The sequence below is a fragment of the Bufo bufo genome, chromosome 6 (assembly GCF_905171765.1).
Source record: "Bufo bufo chromosome 6, aBufBuf1.1, whole genome shotgun sequence".
Lineage (NCBI taxonomy): Eukaryota > Metazoa > Chordata > Amphibia > Anura > Bufonidae > Bufo > Bufo bufo.
Window position 1 is genome coordinate 393,800,214 of NC_053394.1, and position 16,081 is coordinate 393,816,294.

Sequence of the window (16,081 nt, forward strand, 5' to 3'; positions counted from 1 at the left end):
TGTAAGGCAGGGGTTGGAAATCTCTTGCCCACGGGCCGTATGCAGCCCGCGGGACCATTTCATGTGGCCCCCGACCCATGGACAGAACATATTGTGAAAATGCTAATGACCGCTTCCATAATGGAAGCGGTCATTAGCATGCGGGAGGCACAGGAAGGTGAGAACCGCGCATTGCTAGCTGTACACAACTTCCCTGGTCTTCTTCCGGCCCCACGCTGTGTTCTGACATGTACAGTTCCAGGACGTAGTGCATGTAGATGCGCACTATGACCTGACACTGTGCACTGAGGCTGGGGGGCCTATTGGGGGTCTGATCTGAGGCTGGGGTTCTGATTAGGTTCTGATCAGAGGCTCAAGAGGGTCTGATCTGAGGTTGGGAGGTCTGATCTAAGGCTGGGGAGGGTCTTATCTGAGGCTGATATAGGCTGGGGTGTCTGATAGGAGGGTGATTTGAGGCAGATGGAGTTGGGGGGCAGATCTGAGCCTGAGAAAGGGACGTTTGCAAAGAAAGAGGCAGGGACAGTGGCAGGGAGACGAAAGCTTGGTGAACCCTTCTTTGGACCCCTATGGGTTTAGCTTGGCTGCCATTAATGCCAAATAAGAACTAAATATATAACATTCTCAACAAAAAAATTGCTGCTCTATGTGGTCAAAATGGCACCTGTATCATTTGTAATATACAGGGAGTGCAGAATTATTAGGCAAGTTGTATTTTTGAGGATTAATTTTATTATTGAACAACAACCATGTTCTCAATGAACCCAAAAAACTCATTAATATCAAAGCTGAATATTTTTGGAAGTAGTTTTTAGTTTGTTTTTAGTTTTAGCTATTTTAGGGGGATATCTGTGTGTGCAGGTGACTATTACTGTGCATAATTATTAGGCAACTTAACAAAAAACAAATATATACCCATTTCAATTATTTATTTTTACCAGTGAAACCAATATAACATCTCAACATTCACAAATATACATTTCTGACATTCAAAAACAAAACAAAAACAAATCAGTGACCAATATAGCCACCTTTCTTTGCAAGGACACTCAAAAGCCTGCCATCCATAGATTCTGTCAGTGTTTTGATCTGTTCACCATCAACATTGCGTGCAGCAGCAACCACAGCCTCCCAGACACTGTTCAGAGAGGTGTACTGTTTTCCCTCCTTGTAAATCTCACATTTGATGATGGACCACAGGTTCTCAATGGGGTTCAGATCAGGGGAACAAGGAGGCCATGTCATTAGATTTTCTTCTTTTATACCCTTTCTTGCCAGCCATGCTGTGGAGTACTTGGACGCGTGTGATGGAGCATTGTCCTGCATGAAAATCATGTTTTTCTTGAAGGATGCAGACTTCTTCCTGTACCACTGCTTGAAGAAGGTGTCTTCCAGAAACTGGCAGTAGGACTGGGAGTTGAGCTTGACTCCATCCTCAACCCGAAAAGGCCCCACAAGCTCATCTTTGATGATACCAGCCCAAACCAGTACTCCACCTCCACCTTGCTGGCGTCTGAGTCGGACTGGAGCTCTCTGCCCTTTACCAATCCAGCCACGGGCCCATCCATCTGGCCCATCAAGACTCACTCTCATTTCATCAGTCCATAAAACCTTAGAAAAATCAGACTTGACGTTTCAGCTTGTGTGTCTTGTTCAGTGGTGGTCGTCTTTCAGCCTTTCTTACCTTGGCCATGTCTCTGAGTATTGCACACCTTGTGCTTTTGGGCACTCCAGTGATGTTGCAGCTCTGAAATATGGCCAAACTGGTGGCAAGTGGCATCTTGGCAGCTGCACGCTTGACTTTTCTCAGTTCATGGGCAGTTATTTTGCGCCTTGGTTTTTCCACACGCTTCTTGCGACCCTGTTGACTATTTTGAATAAAACTCTTGATTGTTCGATGATCACGCTTCAGAAGCTTTGCAATTTTAAGAGTGCTGCATCCCTCTGCAAGATATCTCACTATTTTTGACTTTTCTGAGCCTGTCAAGTCCTTCTTTTGACCCATTTTGCCAAAGGAAAGGAAGTTGCCTAATAATTATGCACACCTAATATAGGGTGTTGATGTCATTAGACCACACCCCTTCTCATTACAGAGATGCACATCACCTAATATGCTTAATTGGTAGTAGGCTTTCGAGCCTATACAGCTTGGAGTAAGACAACATGCATAAAGAGGATGATGTGGTCAAAATACTCATTTGCCTAATAATTCTGCACGCAGTGTATAGGGTTTAGCTCTCTAGATTTTTTAAATTGAAGAGCAATTTCTGTAACTTACAAATATAGCCGTAAAATTTTTAAGTTGAGAATTTTGTTTGGCCCCCGAACGATGTTACAAAAATCCAAATGGCCCTCAGGAGCAAAAAGGTTCCCCACCCCTGCTGTAAGGGCTGCTGTCACTACTGGGCTAGGAGCCTGAGAGGGCCCAAAGACCCTTCTGCCACATAAGAAGACACCGGTACTATACAAAGATCATGCAGGTCAAGTTACATATCTGGCTGAAAGGAAGGGGTAAGGTCAAGAATTTGGCATGGGGCAGGGAATGCAGTTTCAATTTTCACCTCAGGCAGCACAAAGGCTATGTGCTTCCCTGCCCGTGGCCACAAAGCACTGAGGGAAGGGTCCCAAGCTGAGCCTTGAGTCTTTAGCTACGCCCCTGAATATTATATTATACTCCATGCAAGTAAGAAGGATGACTTGCATCTACATGTGCTAGAATATAATTCGTGGTATGATCTTGGTACTGCCATTCTTATATCAAGGAGACACCAGGAGACTGCACCCTAGACTACAAAGCCTTTGAAGATAATGATGAATTTATCTGCCGATGTTGTTCAAGCTGACAATCCGAGCACAACTTTGGTTGACCATTTGTAGTACTGCATGGTCCCGGCTTTGTGCAACCACAAAAGATCTGCAGCAGTTGACAGAGAAGGCCATCTAAAAAGTCTCTACAGGGAGAAAATAGTGAGAAGATCCAGACAACATGTAACGTCTATGTCACGGGGTGCCAAAGGCGCACTCAGTCTCCCATCAGCCGCAGACCTGCTGCTTAGCTTCGGGAGCGAGGATCTGTGTTTGGCCTCGTTCCCAGGGCGGCTTTGCTAGCTGGGAGGCTCCCTGCTCCTAGGTCTGCCTTGAGCGCCGAGCTGATCACTCGGTGCTCGACTTGTCTGTCTGTCGGTCATGTGACGCTGGCCACGTCACATGACCCTCAGACCCCACTATAAATACAGGCAGCCTGCTGGCCACAGGTTGCCTGTTAATTCTAGGTTCCTTGCTATTTGTTGGACTACTGAATACTACCTGATCCTGTTCCCTGACGATCCTCTGCCTGCTCCTCCTGTACTGCGCATCTCTCCTGGTATCCTGACCCCGGCTTCCACCTGATGATTCTTTGCGGACTCCTGTTGTACTTCGTTTCTCTCCTGGTATTTGACCTCGGCTTTTCCTGAATATTCTCTGCTCATTCCTTAGTACTGCGTAGCTCTCTAGGTATTGACCCGGTCCGTTCACGTTCTGTTATTTGTCTTGTCTGTCTTCCCAGCACGTATCCTAAGTTAGGGACTGCCGTCTAGTTGTCCCCTGTCATTAGGACTTGCTAGGCAAGTAGGCAGGGCCAGGGGTGAGGGTGGAGCGCAGTGGTCACTATCCTCCCCCCTGTGTGTAGTGTACGTGACCGTCACAGTCTATGATCAGCTGTAATCCTGCCATCTCCATCTTTCTCATTAATACAAGGATAAATCATGTAATACTGAAGGATAAAACAAGACTGAACACAAGATCTTCACAGTCTTCTACAGATCAGAGGGAACATTTCATGAGACATCTATCTACCTGATCATCCTGTGGGACATTGTGATGTTCTTCTGAACCATCCTGTAGAAGAAGAGGACTGGGACATCTCTCTGGTGTTCTTATCTCTTCCTTAACTGTAGAAAACACATCCAGTGACTGAATTTATTCCTTACATACAGATAATGAGAGGTGTGTATTTAGTCATGTCTGCTACCTGGTGCTATGAGGGGCCGGTGATCCTCCATCATGATGTCCTTATATCCATCTACCTGATCATCCTGTGGGACATAGTGATGTTCTTCTGAATTATCCTGTGGAAGATGTGGACTGGGACATCTCTTGGGTGATGTTCTCTCTTCCATAACTGTAGGTGTTTCAGAATCAGGATTAGATTGGATGGTCAGCCATCTTGTCTTAGGTATACATCTTGGGGCACATTTATTAAGATTGGTGTTTTAAATGCAGGTCTTAACCACCTCAGCTCCCCTAGCTTAACCACCTCAGCCCCCTTAGCTTAAACACCCTTAATGACCAGGCCACTTTTTACACTTCTGACCTACACTACTTTGACCGTTTATTGCTCGGTCATGCAACTTACCACCCAAATGAATTTTACCTCCTTTTCTTCTCACTAATAGAGCTTTCATTTGGTGGTATTTCATTGCTGCTGACATTTTTACTTTTTTTGTTATTAATCGAAATTGAACGATTTTTTTGCAAAAAAATGACATTTTTCACTTTCAGTTGTCTTTGATAAAAAAAAAATGTTCGGGTAAAAAAAAAATGGTTTGGGTAAAAGTTATAGCGTTTACAAACTATGGTACAAAAATGTGAATTTCCTCTTTTTGAAGCAGCTCTGACTTTCTGAGCACCTGTCATGTTTCCTGAGGTTCTACAATGGCCAGACAGTACAAACACCCTACAAATGACCCCATTTCGGAAAGTAGACACCCTAAGGTATTCGCTGATGGGCATAGTGAGTTCATAGAACTTTTTATTTTTTGTCACAAGTTAGCGGAAAATGATGATTTTTTTTTTTTTTTTTTCTTACAACGTCTCACATTCCACTAACTTGTGACAAAAAATAAAAACTTCCATGAACTCACTATGCCCATCACGAAATACCTTGGGGTGTCTTCTTTCCAAAATGGGGTCACTTGTGGGGTAGTTATACTGCCCTGGCATTTTAGGGGCCCAAATGCGTGCGTAGTAGTTTGAAATCAAAATCTGTAAAAAATACCACATGTGTGACACTTTTTTGCAGCCTAGGTGGGCAAAGGGGCCCACATTCCAAAGAGCACCTTTAGGATTTCACCGGCCATTTTTACAGATTCTGATTTCAAACTACTTACCACACATTAGGGCCCCTAGAATGCCAGGGCAGTATAACTACCCCACAAGTGACCCCATTTTGGAAAGAAGACACCCCAAGGTATTCCGTGAGGGGCATGGCGAGTTCCTAGAATTTTTTATTTTTTGTCACAAGTTAGCGGAAAATTATGATTTTTTATTTTTTTTATTATTATTTCTTACAAAGTCTCATATTCCACTAACTTGTGACAAAAAATAAAAACTTCCATGAACTCACTATGCCCATCACGAAATACCTTGGGGTGTCTTCTTTCCAAAATGGGGTCACTTGTGGGGTTGTTATACTGCCCTGGCATTCTAGGGGCCCTAATGTGTGGTAAGTAGGTAAATGACCTGTGAAATCCTAAAGGTGCTCTTTGGAATGTGGGCCCCTTTGCCCACCTAGGCTGCAAAAAAGTGTCACACATGTGGTATCGTCGTATTCAGGAGAAGTTGGGCAGTGTGTTTTAGGGTGTCTTTTTACATATACTCATGCTGGGTGAGAGAAATATCTCGGCAAAAGACAACTTTTCCCATTTTTTATACAAAGTTGGCATTTGACCAAGATATTTATCTCACCCAGCATGGGTATATGTAAAATGACACCCCAAAACACATTGCCCAACTTCTCCTGAGTACGGCGATACCAGATGTGTGACACTTTTTTGCAGCCTAGATGCGCAAAGGGGCCCACATTCCTTTTATGAGGGCATTTTTAGACATTTGGATCCCAGACTTCTTCTCACGCTTTAGGGCCCCTAAAATGCCAGGACAGTATAAATACCCCACATGTGACCCCATTTTGGAAAGAAGACACCCCAAGGTATTCAATGAGGGGCATGGCGAGTTCATCGAATTTTTTTTTTTTTTTGCACAAGTTAGCGGAAATTGATTTTTTATTTTTTTTTCTCACAAAGTGTCCCTTTCCGCTAACTTGGGACAAAAATTTCAATCTTTCATGGACTCAATATGCCCCTCACGGAATACCTGGGGGTGTCTTCTTTCCGAAATGGGGTCACATGTGGGGTATTTATACTGCCCTGGCATTCTAGGGGCCCTAAAGCGTGAGAAGAAGTCTGGAATATAAATGTCTAAAAAATTTTACGCATTTGGATTCCGTGAGGGGTATGGTGACTTCATGTGAGATTTTATTTTTTGACACAAGTTAGTGGAATATGAGACTTTGTAAGAAAAATAAATAAAAATTCCGCTAACTTGGGCCAAAAAAATGTCTGAATGGAGCCTTACAGGGGGGTGATCAATGACAGGGGGGTGATCAATGACAGGGGGGTGATCAATGACAGGGGGGTGACCAGGGAGTCTATATGGGGTGATCACCCCCCTGTCATTGATCACCCCCCTATAAGGCTCCATTCAGATGTCTGTATGTGTTTTGCGGATCCGATCCATGTATCCGTGGATCCGTAAAAAACATACGGACATCTGAATGCAGCCTTACAGGGGGGTGATCAATGACAGGGGGGTGATCAGGGAGTCTATATGGGGTGATCACCCCCCTGTAAGGCTCCATTCAGACGTCTGTATGTGTTTTGCGGATCCGATCCATGTATCAGTGGATCCGTAAAAATCATACGTAAGTCTGAATGGAGCCTTACAGGGGAGTGATCAATGACAGGGGGGTGATCAATGACAGGGGGGTGATCAGGGAGTCTATTAGGGGTGATCAGGGGTGAATAAGGGGTTAATAAGTGACGGGGGGGGTGTAGTGGTGTTTGGTGCTACATATTACTGAGCTACCTGTGTCCTCTGGTGGTCGATCCAAACAAAGGGGACCACCAGAGGACCAGATAGCAGGTATATTAGACGCTGTTATCAAAACAGCGTCTAATATACCTGTTAGGGGTTAAAAAAATCACATCTCCAGCCTGCCAGCGAACGATCGCCGCTGGCAGGCTGGAGATCCACTTGCTTACCTTCCGTTCCTGTGAACGTGCGCGCCCGTGTGCGCGCGTTCACAGGAAATCTCGCGTCTCGCGAGAGGACGCGTATATGCGTCCAGGAAGAATCAATCAACCACCTCCAGGACGCGTCGCTGCGTTCGGCGGTCCGGAGGTGGTTAAACCCCCTTAATGACCAGACCACTTTTTACACTTCTGCACTACACTACTTTTACGGTTTATTGCTCGGTCATACAACTTACCACCCAAATGAATTTTACCTCCTTTTCTTCTCACTAATAGAGCTTTCATTTGGTGGTATTTCATTGCTGCTGACATTTTTAAATTTTTTTGATATTAATCGAAAATTACCGAAATCTTTGCAAAAAAATGACATTTTTCACTTTCTGTTGTACAATTTTTCAAATAAAACTACATTTCTATATAAATTTTTCTCTAAATGTATTGTTCTATTTGTCTTTGATAAAAAAAAATGCAAGTAAGTAAAAAAAAATGTAAGTGTATATTTATTGGTTTGGGTAAAAGTTATAGCGTTTACAAACTATGGTGCAAAAAAATTTATTTACGCACTTTGACTTTCTGAGCACCTGTCATGTTTCCTGAGGTTCTACAATGCCCAGACAGTAGAAACACCCCACAAATGACCCCATTTCGGAAAGTAGGCACCCTAAGGTATTCGCTGATGGGAATAGTGAGTTCATGGAAGTTTTTATTTTTTGTCACAAGTTAGCGGAAATAGAATTATAATTTTTTTTCTTACAAAGTCTCATATTCCACTAACTTTTACATGAACTCACCATACCCCTCACGGAATACCTTGGGGTGTCTTCTTTCCAAAATGGGGTCACTTGTGGGGTATTTATACTGCCCTTGCATTTTAGGGGCCCTAAAGCGTGAGAAGTAGTTTGGAATCCAAATGCGTAAAAATGCCCTGTGAAATCCTAAAGGTACTCATTGGAATTTTGGCCCCTTTGCGCACCTAGGCTGCAAAAAAGTGTCACACATGTGGTATCGCTGTACTCAGAAGAAGTAGGGCAATGTGTTTTGGGGTGTATTTTTACATATACCCATACTGTGTGTGAGAAATATCTCTGTAAATGACAACTTTTTACATTTTTTTATACAAAGTTGTCAATTTACAGAGATATTTCTCTCACTCAGCATGGGTATATGTAAAAATACACCCCAAACCACATTGCCCTACTTCTCCTGTGTACGGCGATACCACATGTGTGACACTTTTTTGCAGCCAAGATGCGCAAAGGGGCCCAAGTTCCAATGAGTACCTTTAGGATTTCACAGGGCATTTTTACGCATTTGGATTCCGTGAGGGTTATGGCGAGTTCATGTAAGATTAAATTTTTTGTCACAAGTTAGTGGAATATGACACTTTGTAAGAAGAAAAAAAAACAAAAAAAAAACATTTCCGCTAACTTGTGCCCAAAAAAATAAAAATCTTCTATGAACACGCCATGCCGCTCAAAAGTGATCTTTATAGCGCCGCAGATATTTTACGGTGTTTTTGCAGTGATCAGAAAAAAAAATAATTCCGTCACTGCAGTGCGGCGGACTGAACACAAGTGTGTGCACAAGATCAGGCCTGATCGGGCGAACACTGCGTTTTTTGTAGAGCCTATAGAACATGTCCTATTCTTGTCCGCAATTGCGGACAAAAAAAAGGCATTTTCTATATAGTTCTGGCAATGTGCGGATCCTCTAAATGCAGAAAGCACATTGCCGGTGTCCGTGTTTTGCGGATCCGCGGATCCGCAAAACACATACGGACGTCTGAATGGAGCCTTACAGGGGGGTGATCAATGATAGGGGGGTGATCAGGGAGTCTATATGGGGTGATCAGGGGTTAATAAGTGACAGGGGGGGGGGTGTAGTGTAGTGATTGGTGCTACTTACAGAGCTGCCTGTGTCCTCTGGTGGTCAATCCAAGTAAAAGGGACCACCAGAGGACCAGGTAGCAGGTATATTAGACGCTGTTAACAAAACAGCGTCTAATATACCTTTTTGGGGTTAAAAAAAAAAAATCGAATGACCGCTGCTGGCAGGCTGTAGATCAACTTCTCAGCTGCGCGACGCTGCATCTCGGCTCTCGCGAGATGACGCATCGATGCGTCCAAGAAGAATAACCCAGCCGCCCGCAGGACTCATCCGCGTTAGGCGGTCGGGAGGAGGTTAAAGTCCTAAGCTGGCGGTGGTTCCGCCGAAGTTCTGAAGAGGCACAGGCCCGTACCCTTCGCCGTCCACGCCACACACACAATTGTAGACCTGGCATGAGCAGGGCGAAGTTGCAGATAGCGGAGCTACTAACCATTGCACCGACATCTGCCCCTTGAAATAAGCCTAATTTAGGCTTATTTCAGAATAGTAAAGGACCCTCCTTGTGTTTACACTTCAAAAAGGAGCTTAGCTAAAAAAAAGAGGCCTTTAAGTAAAATGTTATGATAGAATGGTTACCTTTAGAAAGCAGATAATATTTGCACTAGAAGTTGAAGCCTTGGCCAAGATAAATGTATTAGTCTATTAAAACTAACCATTTGCATGTTTATGATCATGATCGATCCTTGGTGTTGGACCGGTGATAAATCAAAGAGCCTATCTTGGTTTTATGGACCATGGGGCTCTTTGGAAAGAGAAATGGAGATTGGTACTTGAATTGGAGAGGATTAATGGAAGGCCCCAGGAACAAATTATTTATGCAATAAGAGATTGTGATAAGGAAATTTTGTCGGTGTAACTTGTGTAGATCTATGGTTACATAGAAATGATGATGGAATGATGGAATCTGTGTGTAAAACACTGAAGTCTACGTACAGCGACACACTGCGGAAAACTTGAATTAAAATATTAATTATTCCTTTGTTCTCTGAGGTATAAAGGACGGTGTCCAGGACTTAACAAAGCGCTGCCTTTTACCACGGCTGTAATTCACTTCCATTTACATCTTATGCCATAATCTGCCTACATTTTACATTGACTTCAATGCTGTCTTGCTGCTCTTGTCTCCGAATAAGGCCTCACTCACACGTCAGTGTTTGATCAGTGATTTCCGTCAGAGATTTTGAACCAAAACCAGGTGAGGCTCTAAACACAGAACAGGTGCAGATCTTTCCCCTATACCTTGTCATAAACCAGCAGGTGTGAATCCACTGTGCCACGTGTCCTACCTCCTCTAAGTGAGCCCCTTTTTCTTTACAGTACCCCTAATGGTGGGGATAGACTTTCCCAAGAGGAACACCAAGTCGTGACCTCTTGAGAAGGATTGTCACACGAGGCAGCTGGTCCAGACGGACCAAGAGGTACCTGATTAAGGTACCAGAAGTCGAGACGTAGTCAGCAGGCCAAGGCGTAACCATGAGCAACAGTGCAGGACCAAAGGATGAGGCAGAGGCGAAGTCAAACAAGCAATAGATCAGGGCAGGCAGCACAGGTACAGGTCAGGCAATCGGGATTAGCAACAGGAGAATCAAGGCAAGCTGGCAGGGATCAAACAGGTAGCGGAGTCCAGCAACACAAGCACGGGTAAGATACACAGGAAGACGAGCAGAGATATCAGCAACCTTTGCAGGACACAAGGAACTTGACACTCAGGCACCTGGGAAGGGGGCTGAACCACTTATATATGTGCAGGAGGGCTAGGATTGGTCAGAAAGATCTTATGAGCTAACCCATAAATCACAGGAAGTTGACATGCGCCGGCCTTCAATGAAGGGCTACAGACAACAAGCTGTAAGCATGCTGTGCTCAGGGCTGGAAGGAAACTGCGGAGCGGATCCCTGGACAGACAATGCCTGCAAGCCCAGGACTGCAGCAGTGAATGGGGAAACACATGTCTATTACCTGGTGATTTGAGAGGCCGGTGATCCACCATCATGATGTCCTTGTACAGATCTGTGTGTCCTTTTACATACTCCCACTCCTCCATGGAGAAATAGACGGTGACATCCTGACACCTTATAGGAACCTGACAACACAATGATACAGTCATCACCTAGATTCCTGCATAGTGTTCTTATATAATGTTCCAGCATTCCCAGCAGTGTCACCTCTCCAGTCAGCAGCTCAATCATCTTGTTGGTGAGTTCTAGGATCTTCTCTATATTGATTTCCTCATGGATCAGGGGGTGAGGTGGAGGCCCCGTGATTGGGCTCAGTGTTCTTCCCCATCCTTCAGACACAGGGGCCTGACAGCGCTCACTAGAGGTCTTCTTCACTACTGTGTAGTCCTGGTTATGGAGAGACACAGTAATAAATATCACTCCATACATCTCCAGAGTCTCTCACCTCTCCAGTCATGTCCATCTGTTAGTAACATAGATAAGATGATGTAATGTGACATCATCAGAATCTCTCACCTCTCCAGTAAGCCAGAAGAGGATCTCTAGGGTGAGATTTATTATACTCTCCGCCATCTTGTCCCTGTCCATCCTTGAAGGGTCAATCAGGAGAAGGATCTTATATAGAAGATATCCACTGAGCGGATCCTATATTGTAGGAATCTGAATTGAAAGAAGATAAGACAATGGAAAATCCTACAAAATCCCAAGTAAAATACAATAACTGGAGATAAGAGGAGACATCGGAGGAGATAATAAAGTGTAGATGTTGTGTTCTCTCTTTTTATATGGATTGAAACATGTGTGAGGTCAAGGCAGTTTCATGGTATGTCACATCTTCACATGACCCTACAGCCAATGGAAGACGTCATTAGTGATGCCAGTATGAACAGCATGAGACCGCTATTGACCATCATAGACCTCAATGGTCAGGTGATATACATACTGCCATAGGAGCTCCGACCAATATTGTTGTTGCAGTGATGTAAACAGACTAAGGGAAACCACAGGAGCCTCAGTGCTGGAGCAGGAGAGGATTCTACAGGTTCTATGTTATCCGGTTAATTGTAAAACGCTGCAGAATATGTTGGTGATACATAAAGATTATTATTATCTAGACAGACGTTGGGTTGGCAAATTAGTTTTTTTTAGAGCTCCGTGCCACCATTATTGAGAAAAAATAACTTTTATAATATGCAAATGAGCCTCTAAGAGCAGGGGGGGCATTGCTCCTGCTACCAGAGGCTCCGTTCTCCCACCTCTGGCCGCGCTCTGCTACACTTGATTGACAGGGCCAGGCAGCATTGGTCTCTGCTTGCCGGCCCTGTCTACTGTGGAAATCTCGCGCCTGCGCTGTCCCGTTCAGTATTCAGCGCAGGCGCAGTAAGTGAAGGACGCTGGCCATCCCAACACCCCTAAACAGCAGGTGGCGCTTATACAGATACTGTAAATTTTTTATTACATGCCAATATGAAAGTATTCAGATCCAGGTTCTGGTTTGAAAAATTTGGAATATTTTTAATGGGACAACACCTGTAAAATGTACCCGAGTTATCATAGAAAAGTTTGTATAATCGCTGTGCTTCTCTGTACAATCATAACTGTGAAGGAACAGGTCTTTTTGGGACATCCCTAATGTCTTTTTCAGACATGTTCCCTGTTTCAGCTGCACACATAGATGCAATTCACTCAGAAGCAGGGGGCGTTTCAATTCTGTAAAACCTGCCATTAGTATACTTTTCCTTACTTCACACTATGTTTGTTTTCAGCTTTGGAGCTCACAGAAAAAAATAAGGAGGAGAAAAATCCCTATTACAGAAAGGTAGGGGTCTCCTACAATCTTCAAAAGCGTAGAAGCAGGTTCTCAGGATCAGCATCTCAGCTAGCTCGGACACGCCCCCATTTCCTGTTTGCGGTCTTGTGAGTCTATGTTACTGGGGATGGATCTTGTCTGACAACAGGCAGTGGACGGAAACTTAGGTGGAAGTGAGAACCTAGTGTCCATGATTTTACAGCTTTTTTCAGGTGAATGAAGGCAGACTTTAAAAAAATGAAATGATAAATACATTTGTTATTTACACCATTGTGTGAAAGTACAGCGAATATTTATGACTACCCTCCACCACCACTGCATTGCACTACGCACTGTATAAGGAACCGCTCTGCACCTTTGAGGGTTATGGCGGTCACTAACTTTCAGTGATCTCAGTGTCCTTCAGCTACAAGCATACAATGTGCACCTCGCGCAGCAAACAGCATCAAATACAGTTCTAGTCTGAACAAGTCTCTAAGGATCGCTCAGAAATAACTGCAGCTGCAACTAGGGGCATGAGAAAATCGACCTTCAGATCGTAGATCCGCAGTCGTTTCGTTTAAAAACTTAGTTTTTAATGCTGTTTCTGGTGATGTCTTGCGGTTCGCCCAGCGGTCGTTTCGCGGCAAAATTTGCGCGTTCGCGATTCGGCGGACATCGCCCATATTCTTTTGCATTGCGCCCAACTTTGACACATGACACACACATCAGGTGGGACAGGACAGCCAATTGAGACGTTTCAGCACATGGACACACCCCCACCATATAACAGAACCCAATCTGGCAGCCATTTTACATTCAGTGTTTTGCCAGTGTAGGGAGAGTTTGCTTTGTGGAGCAGGGACAGACTGTTAGGGACACCAAACGCTAGCTAATAGGGCCACAAAAGTCCTTTTACGGACTGGCATAGGTGTGCTATCGATAGGTGTGAGATACTGAGGGGTGTGATATACTTATAATATACTTTCTATCATAGAAAGTATATTATAGTGCATTTGTATTGTGCAGCAGTTGTGTGCGGTTCTGCTGCGATAACGCAGCTACAGGGACAGAAGTATTTGAACACCCTGTGATTTTGCAAGTTCTCCCACTTAGAAATCATGGAGGGGTCCGAAATTCACATTAACATAGGTGCAGTCCTACTCTGAGAGACAAAAAATAAAAAATAAAAAATTCAGGAAATCACATTGTATGATTTTTTTAAGAATTCATTTGTCTTGCACTGCTGAACATAAGCATTTGAACCGGAGAAAATCTGTGTTAATATTTGGCACAGAAGCCTTTGTTTGCAATTACAGAGGTCAAACGTTTCCTGTAGTTATTGACCAGGTTTGCACACACTACAACAGGGATTTTGACCCACTCCTGCACACAGATCTCCTCTAGATCTGTCAGGTTTTGGGGCTGTCGCTGAGCAACACGGAGTTTCAGCTCCCTCCAAAGATGTTTTATTGGATTTAGGTCTGGAGACTGGCTAGGCCACTCCAGAACCTTGACATGCTTCTTACAGAGCCACTCCTTGGTTATTCTGGCTGTATGCTTCGGGTCGTTGTTATATTGGACCCATCTTCAATGCTCTGACTGAGGGAAGGAGGTTGTTGCTCAAAATCTCACAATAAATGGCCCCATTCATCCTCTCCTTAATGCAGTGCAGTCGTCCTGTCCCCTTCGCAGAAAAGCACCCCCAAAGCATGATGTTACCACCCCCATGCGTCACAGTAGGGATGGTGTTCTTGGGATGCAACTCATCCTTCTTTTTCCTCCAAACACGAGGAGTGAAGTTTAGACCAAAGTTTAGACCAAAAAGTTCTACTTTGGTCGCATCTGACCACATGACTTTCTCCCATGCCTCTTCTGGATCATCCAGATGGTCACTGGCTAGCTTCAGACGGGCCTGGACATGTGATGACTTGAGCAGGGGAACCTTCCGTGCAATGTATGATTTGAAACCATGACAGCGTAATGTTCTACCAATAGTGACCTTTGAAACTGTGGTCCCAGCTCTCTTCATGTCATTGACCAGCTCTTCCCTTGAAGTTCTGGGCTGATTCCTCACCTTTCTTTTGTCTCTGGTGTCTTTTGACAGCTCTTTGGTCTTGCCCATGGTAGTAGCTGGCGTCTGACTAACTGTGGACGTGAAAAGGGGTCTTTAAAGAACTCAGACAGGTGCTACTAAGTTAGATTAATGAGTGGAGTAGAAATTGACCTTTTAAAAGGCACAGTAACAGGTCTTTGAGAGCCAGAATTCTTGCTGTTTCTCAGGTGTTCAAATACTTATGTTCAGCAGTGCAATACAAATAAATTCTGTACAAATCATACAATGTGATTTCCTGATTTATTTATTTTTATTCTGTCTCTCAGAGTGGGAATGCACCTACAATGTGAATTTCAGACCCCTCCATGATTTCTAAGAGGGACAACTTGCAAAATCGCAGGGTGTTCAAATACTTCTGTTCCTCACTGAATATAGAGGGACAAACGCTATTGGAGTAACTAATTGCAACTGGTGTGATATACTTGTTGCCCCCAAAAAAAATAATTGAGGGGTGTGATATACCCATAATATACTTTCTAACATAGAAAGTATATAGTGCATGTAATGCAAGGCACCAACGAAACAGACCAGTGAGGATGAAGTCAAGGGGGTTTATTAACAAAATAAACAAAGTCCAGGTATACTTCACTGGGCAAATATCCCGATCCGTGCATAAGTCTCTGTGCAACTTGCCAGGCAAACAGATGCGTCAAGGAAAGTCCCGGGTCCCATTGGAACGGACAGAGTCCCAGCAAACTTCAGTCAGTAGCTAGTAGTACTGACCTGCACCTGGATAAGGAAGGATAACAGTGGGCACTGACCGACCTGGTAGGCCACCTTTTATGTGACAGCTAACAAATCCCAGGGCGCCAAGTGTCCACTCCCCATAGGTCATGATCCTGCTCTACACCTGTTTACAAGGCTTTGGTCGGTCAATAGTCAATTAGACCGTTGCTGGCCCCCTAATCTGCTTTGAACTTGCGGCCAGGTTTTATTCCCTTCACTGGTCGGCAATCGGGTATCCCCTTGCGAACCCGTTTTCGAACGTAAATGCGGATGCACGAACGGCTCTGTGAGAGTGCGTCGACATGGACACCGGAATGGAATCCGCAATAGGCACCGGAGACAGGCTCGGCCGCAGCGCACTGCCACTAGCCCGGCCAAGCTGTCCCCGAAAAGTCATGCGGTCTTCCCCTCTGGCGCACAAGCGAATGCATCCCCGCGTCGGTTCGCAAAGGAGTCGGAGCTGGTGTATCAATAGAGACAAAACACTGATTGAGGGGTGCAATATACAGATTGAGGGGTGCGATATATCTGCTTC

At 44.4% G+C, this 16,081-nt stretch overlaps 2 protein-coding genes across 2 annotated transcripts in view; both read right to left on the bottom strand.

The window, feature by feature from the left end:
• The window catches only part of LOC121003516 (zinc finger protein 208-like), a 2,651,670-nt gene extending 2,640,511 nt beyond the window's left edge, over window positions 1-11,159 (bottom strand). The window contains exons 1-3 of the mRNA XM_040435418.1: window positions 11,123-11,159; window positions 10,917-11,040; window positions 4,065-4,159 (exon numbers count right to left, since the gene is read on the bottom strand). Coding sequence (XP_040291352.1) covers window positions 4,065-4,159; window positions 10,917-11,040; window positions 11,123-11,146 — 243 coding nt within the window. The 5' untranslated portion in view covers window positions 11,147-11,159. The remainder of the gene's footprint in view (window positions 1-4,064; window positions 4,160-10,916; window positions 11,041-11,122) is intronic.
• The window catches only part of LOC121003537 (zinc finger protein OZF-like), a 1,338,071-nt gene that overhangs the window by 707,672 nt on the left and 614,318 nt on the right, over window positions 1-16,081 (bottom strand). The gene's annotated exons all lie outside the window — the stretch shown is intronic.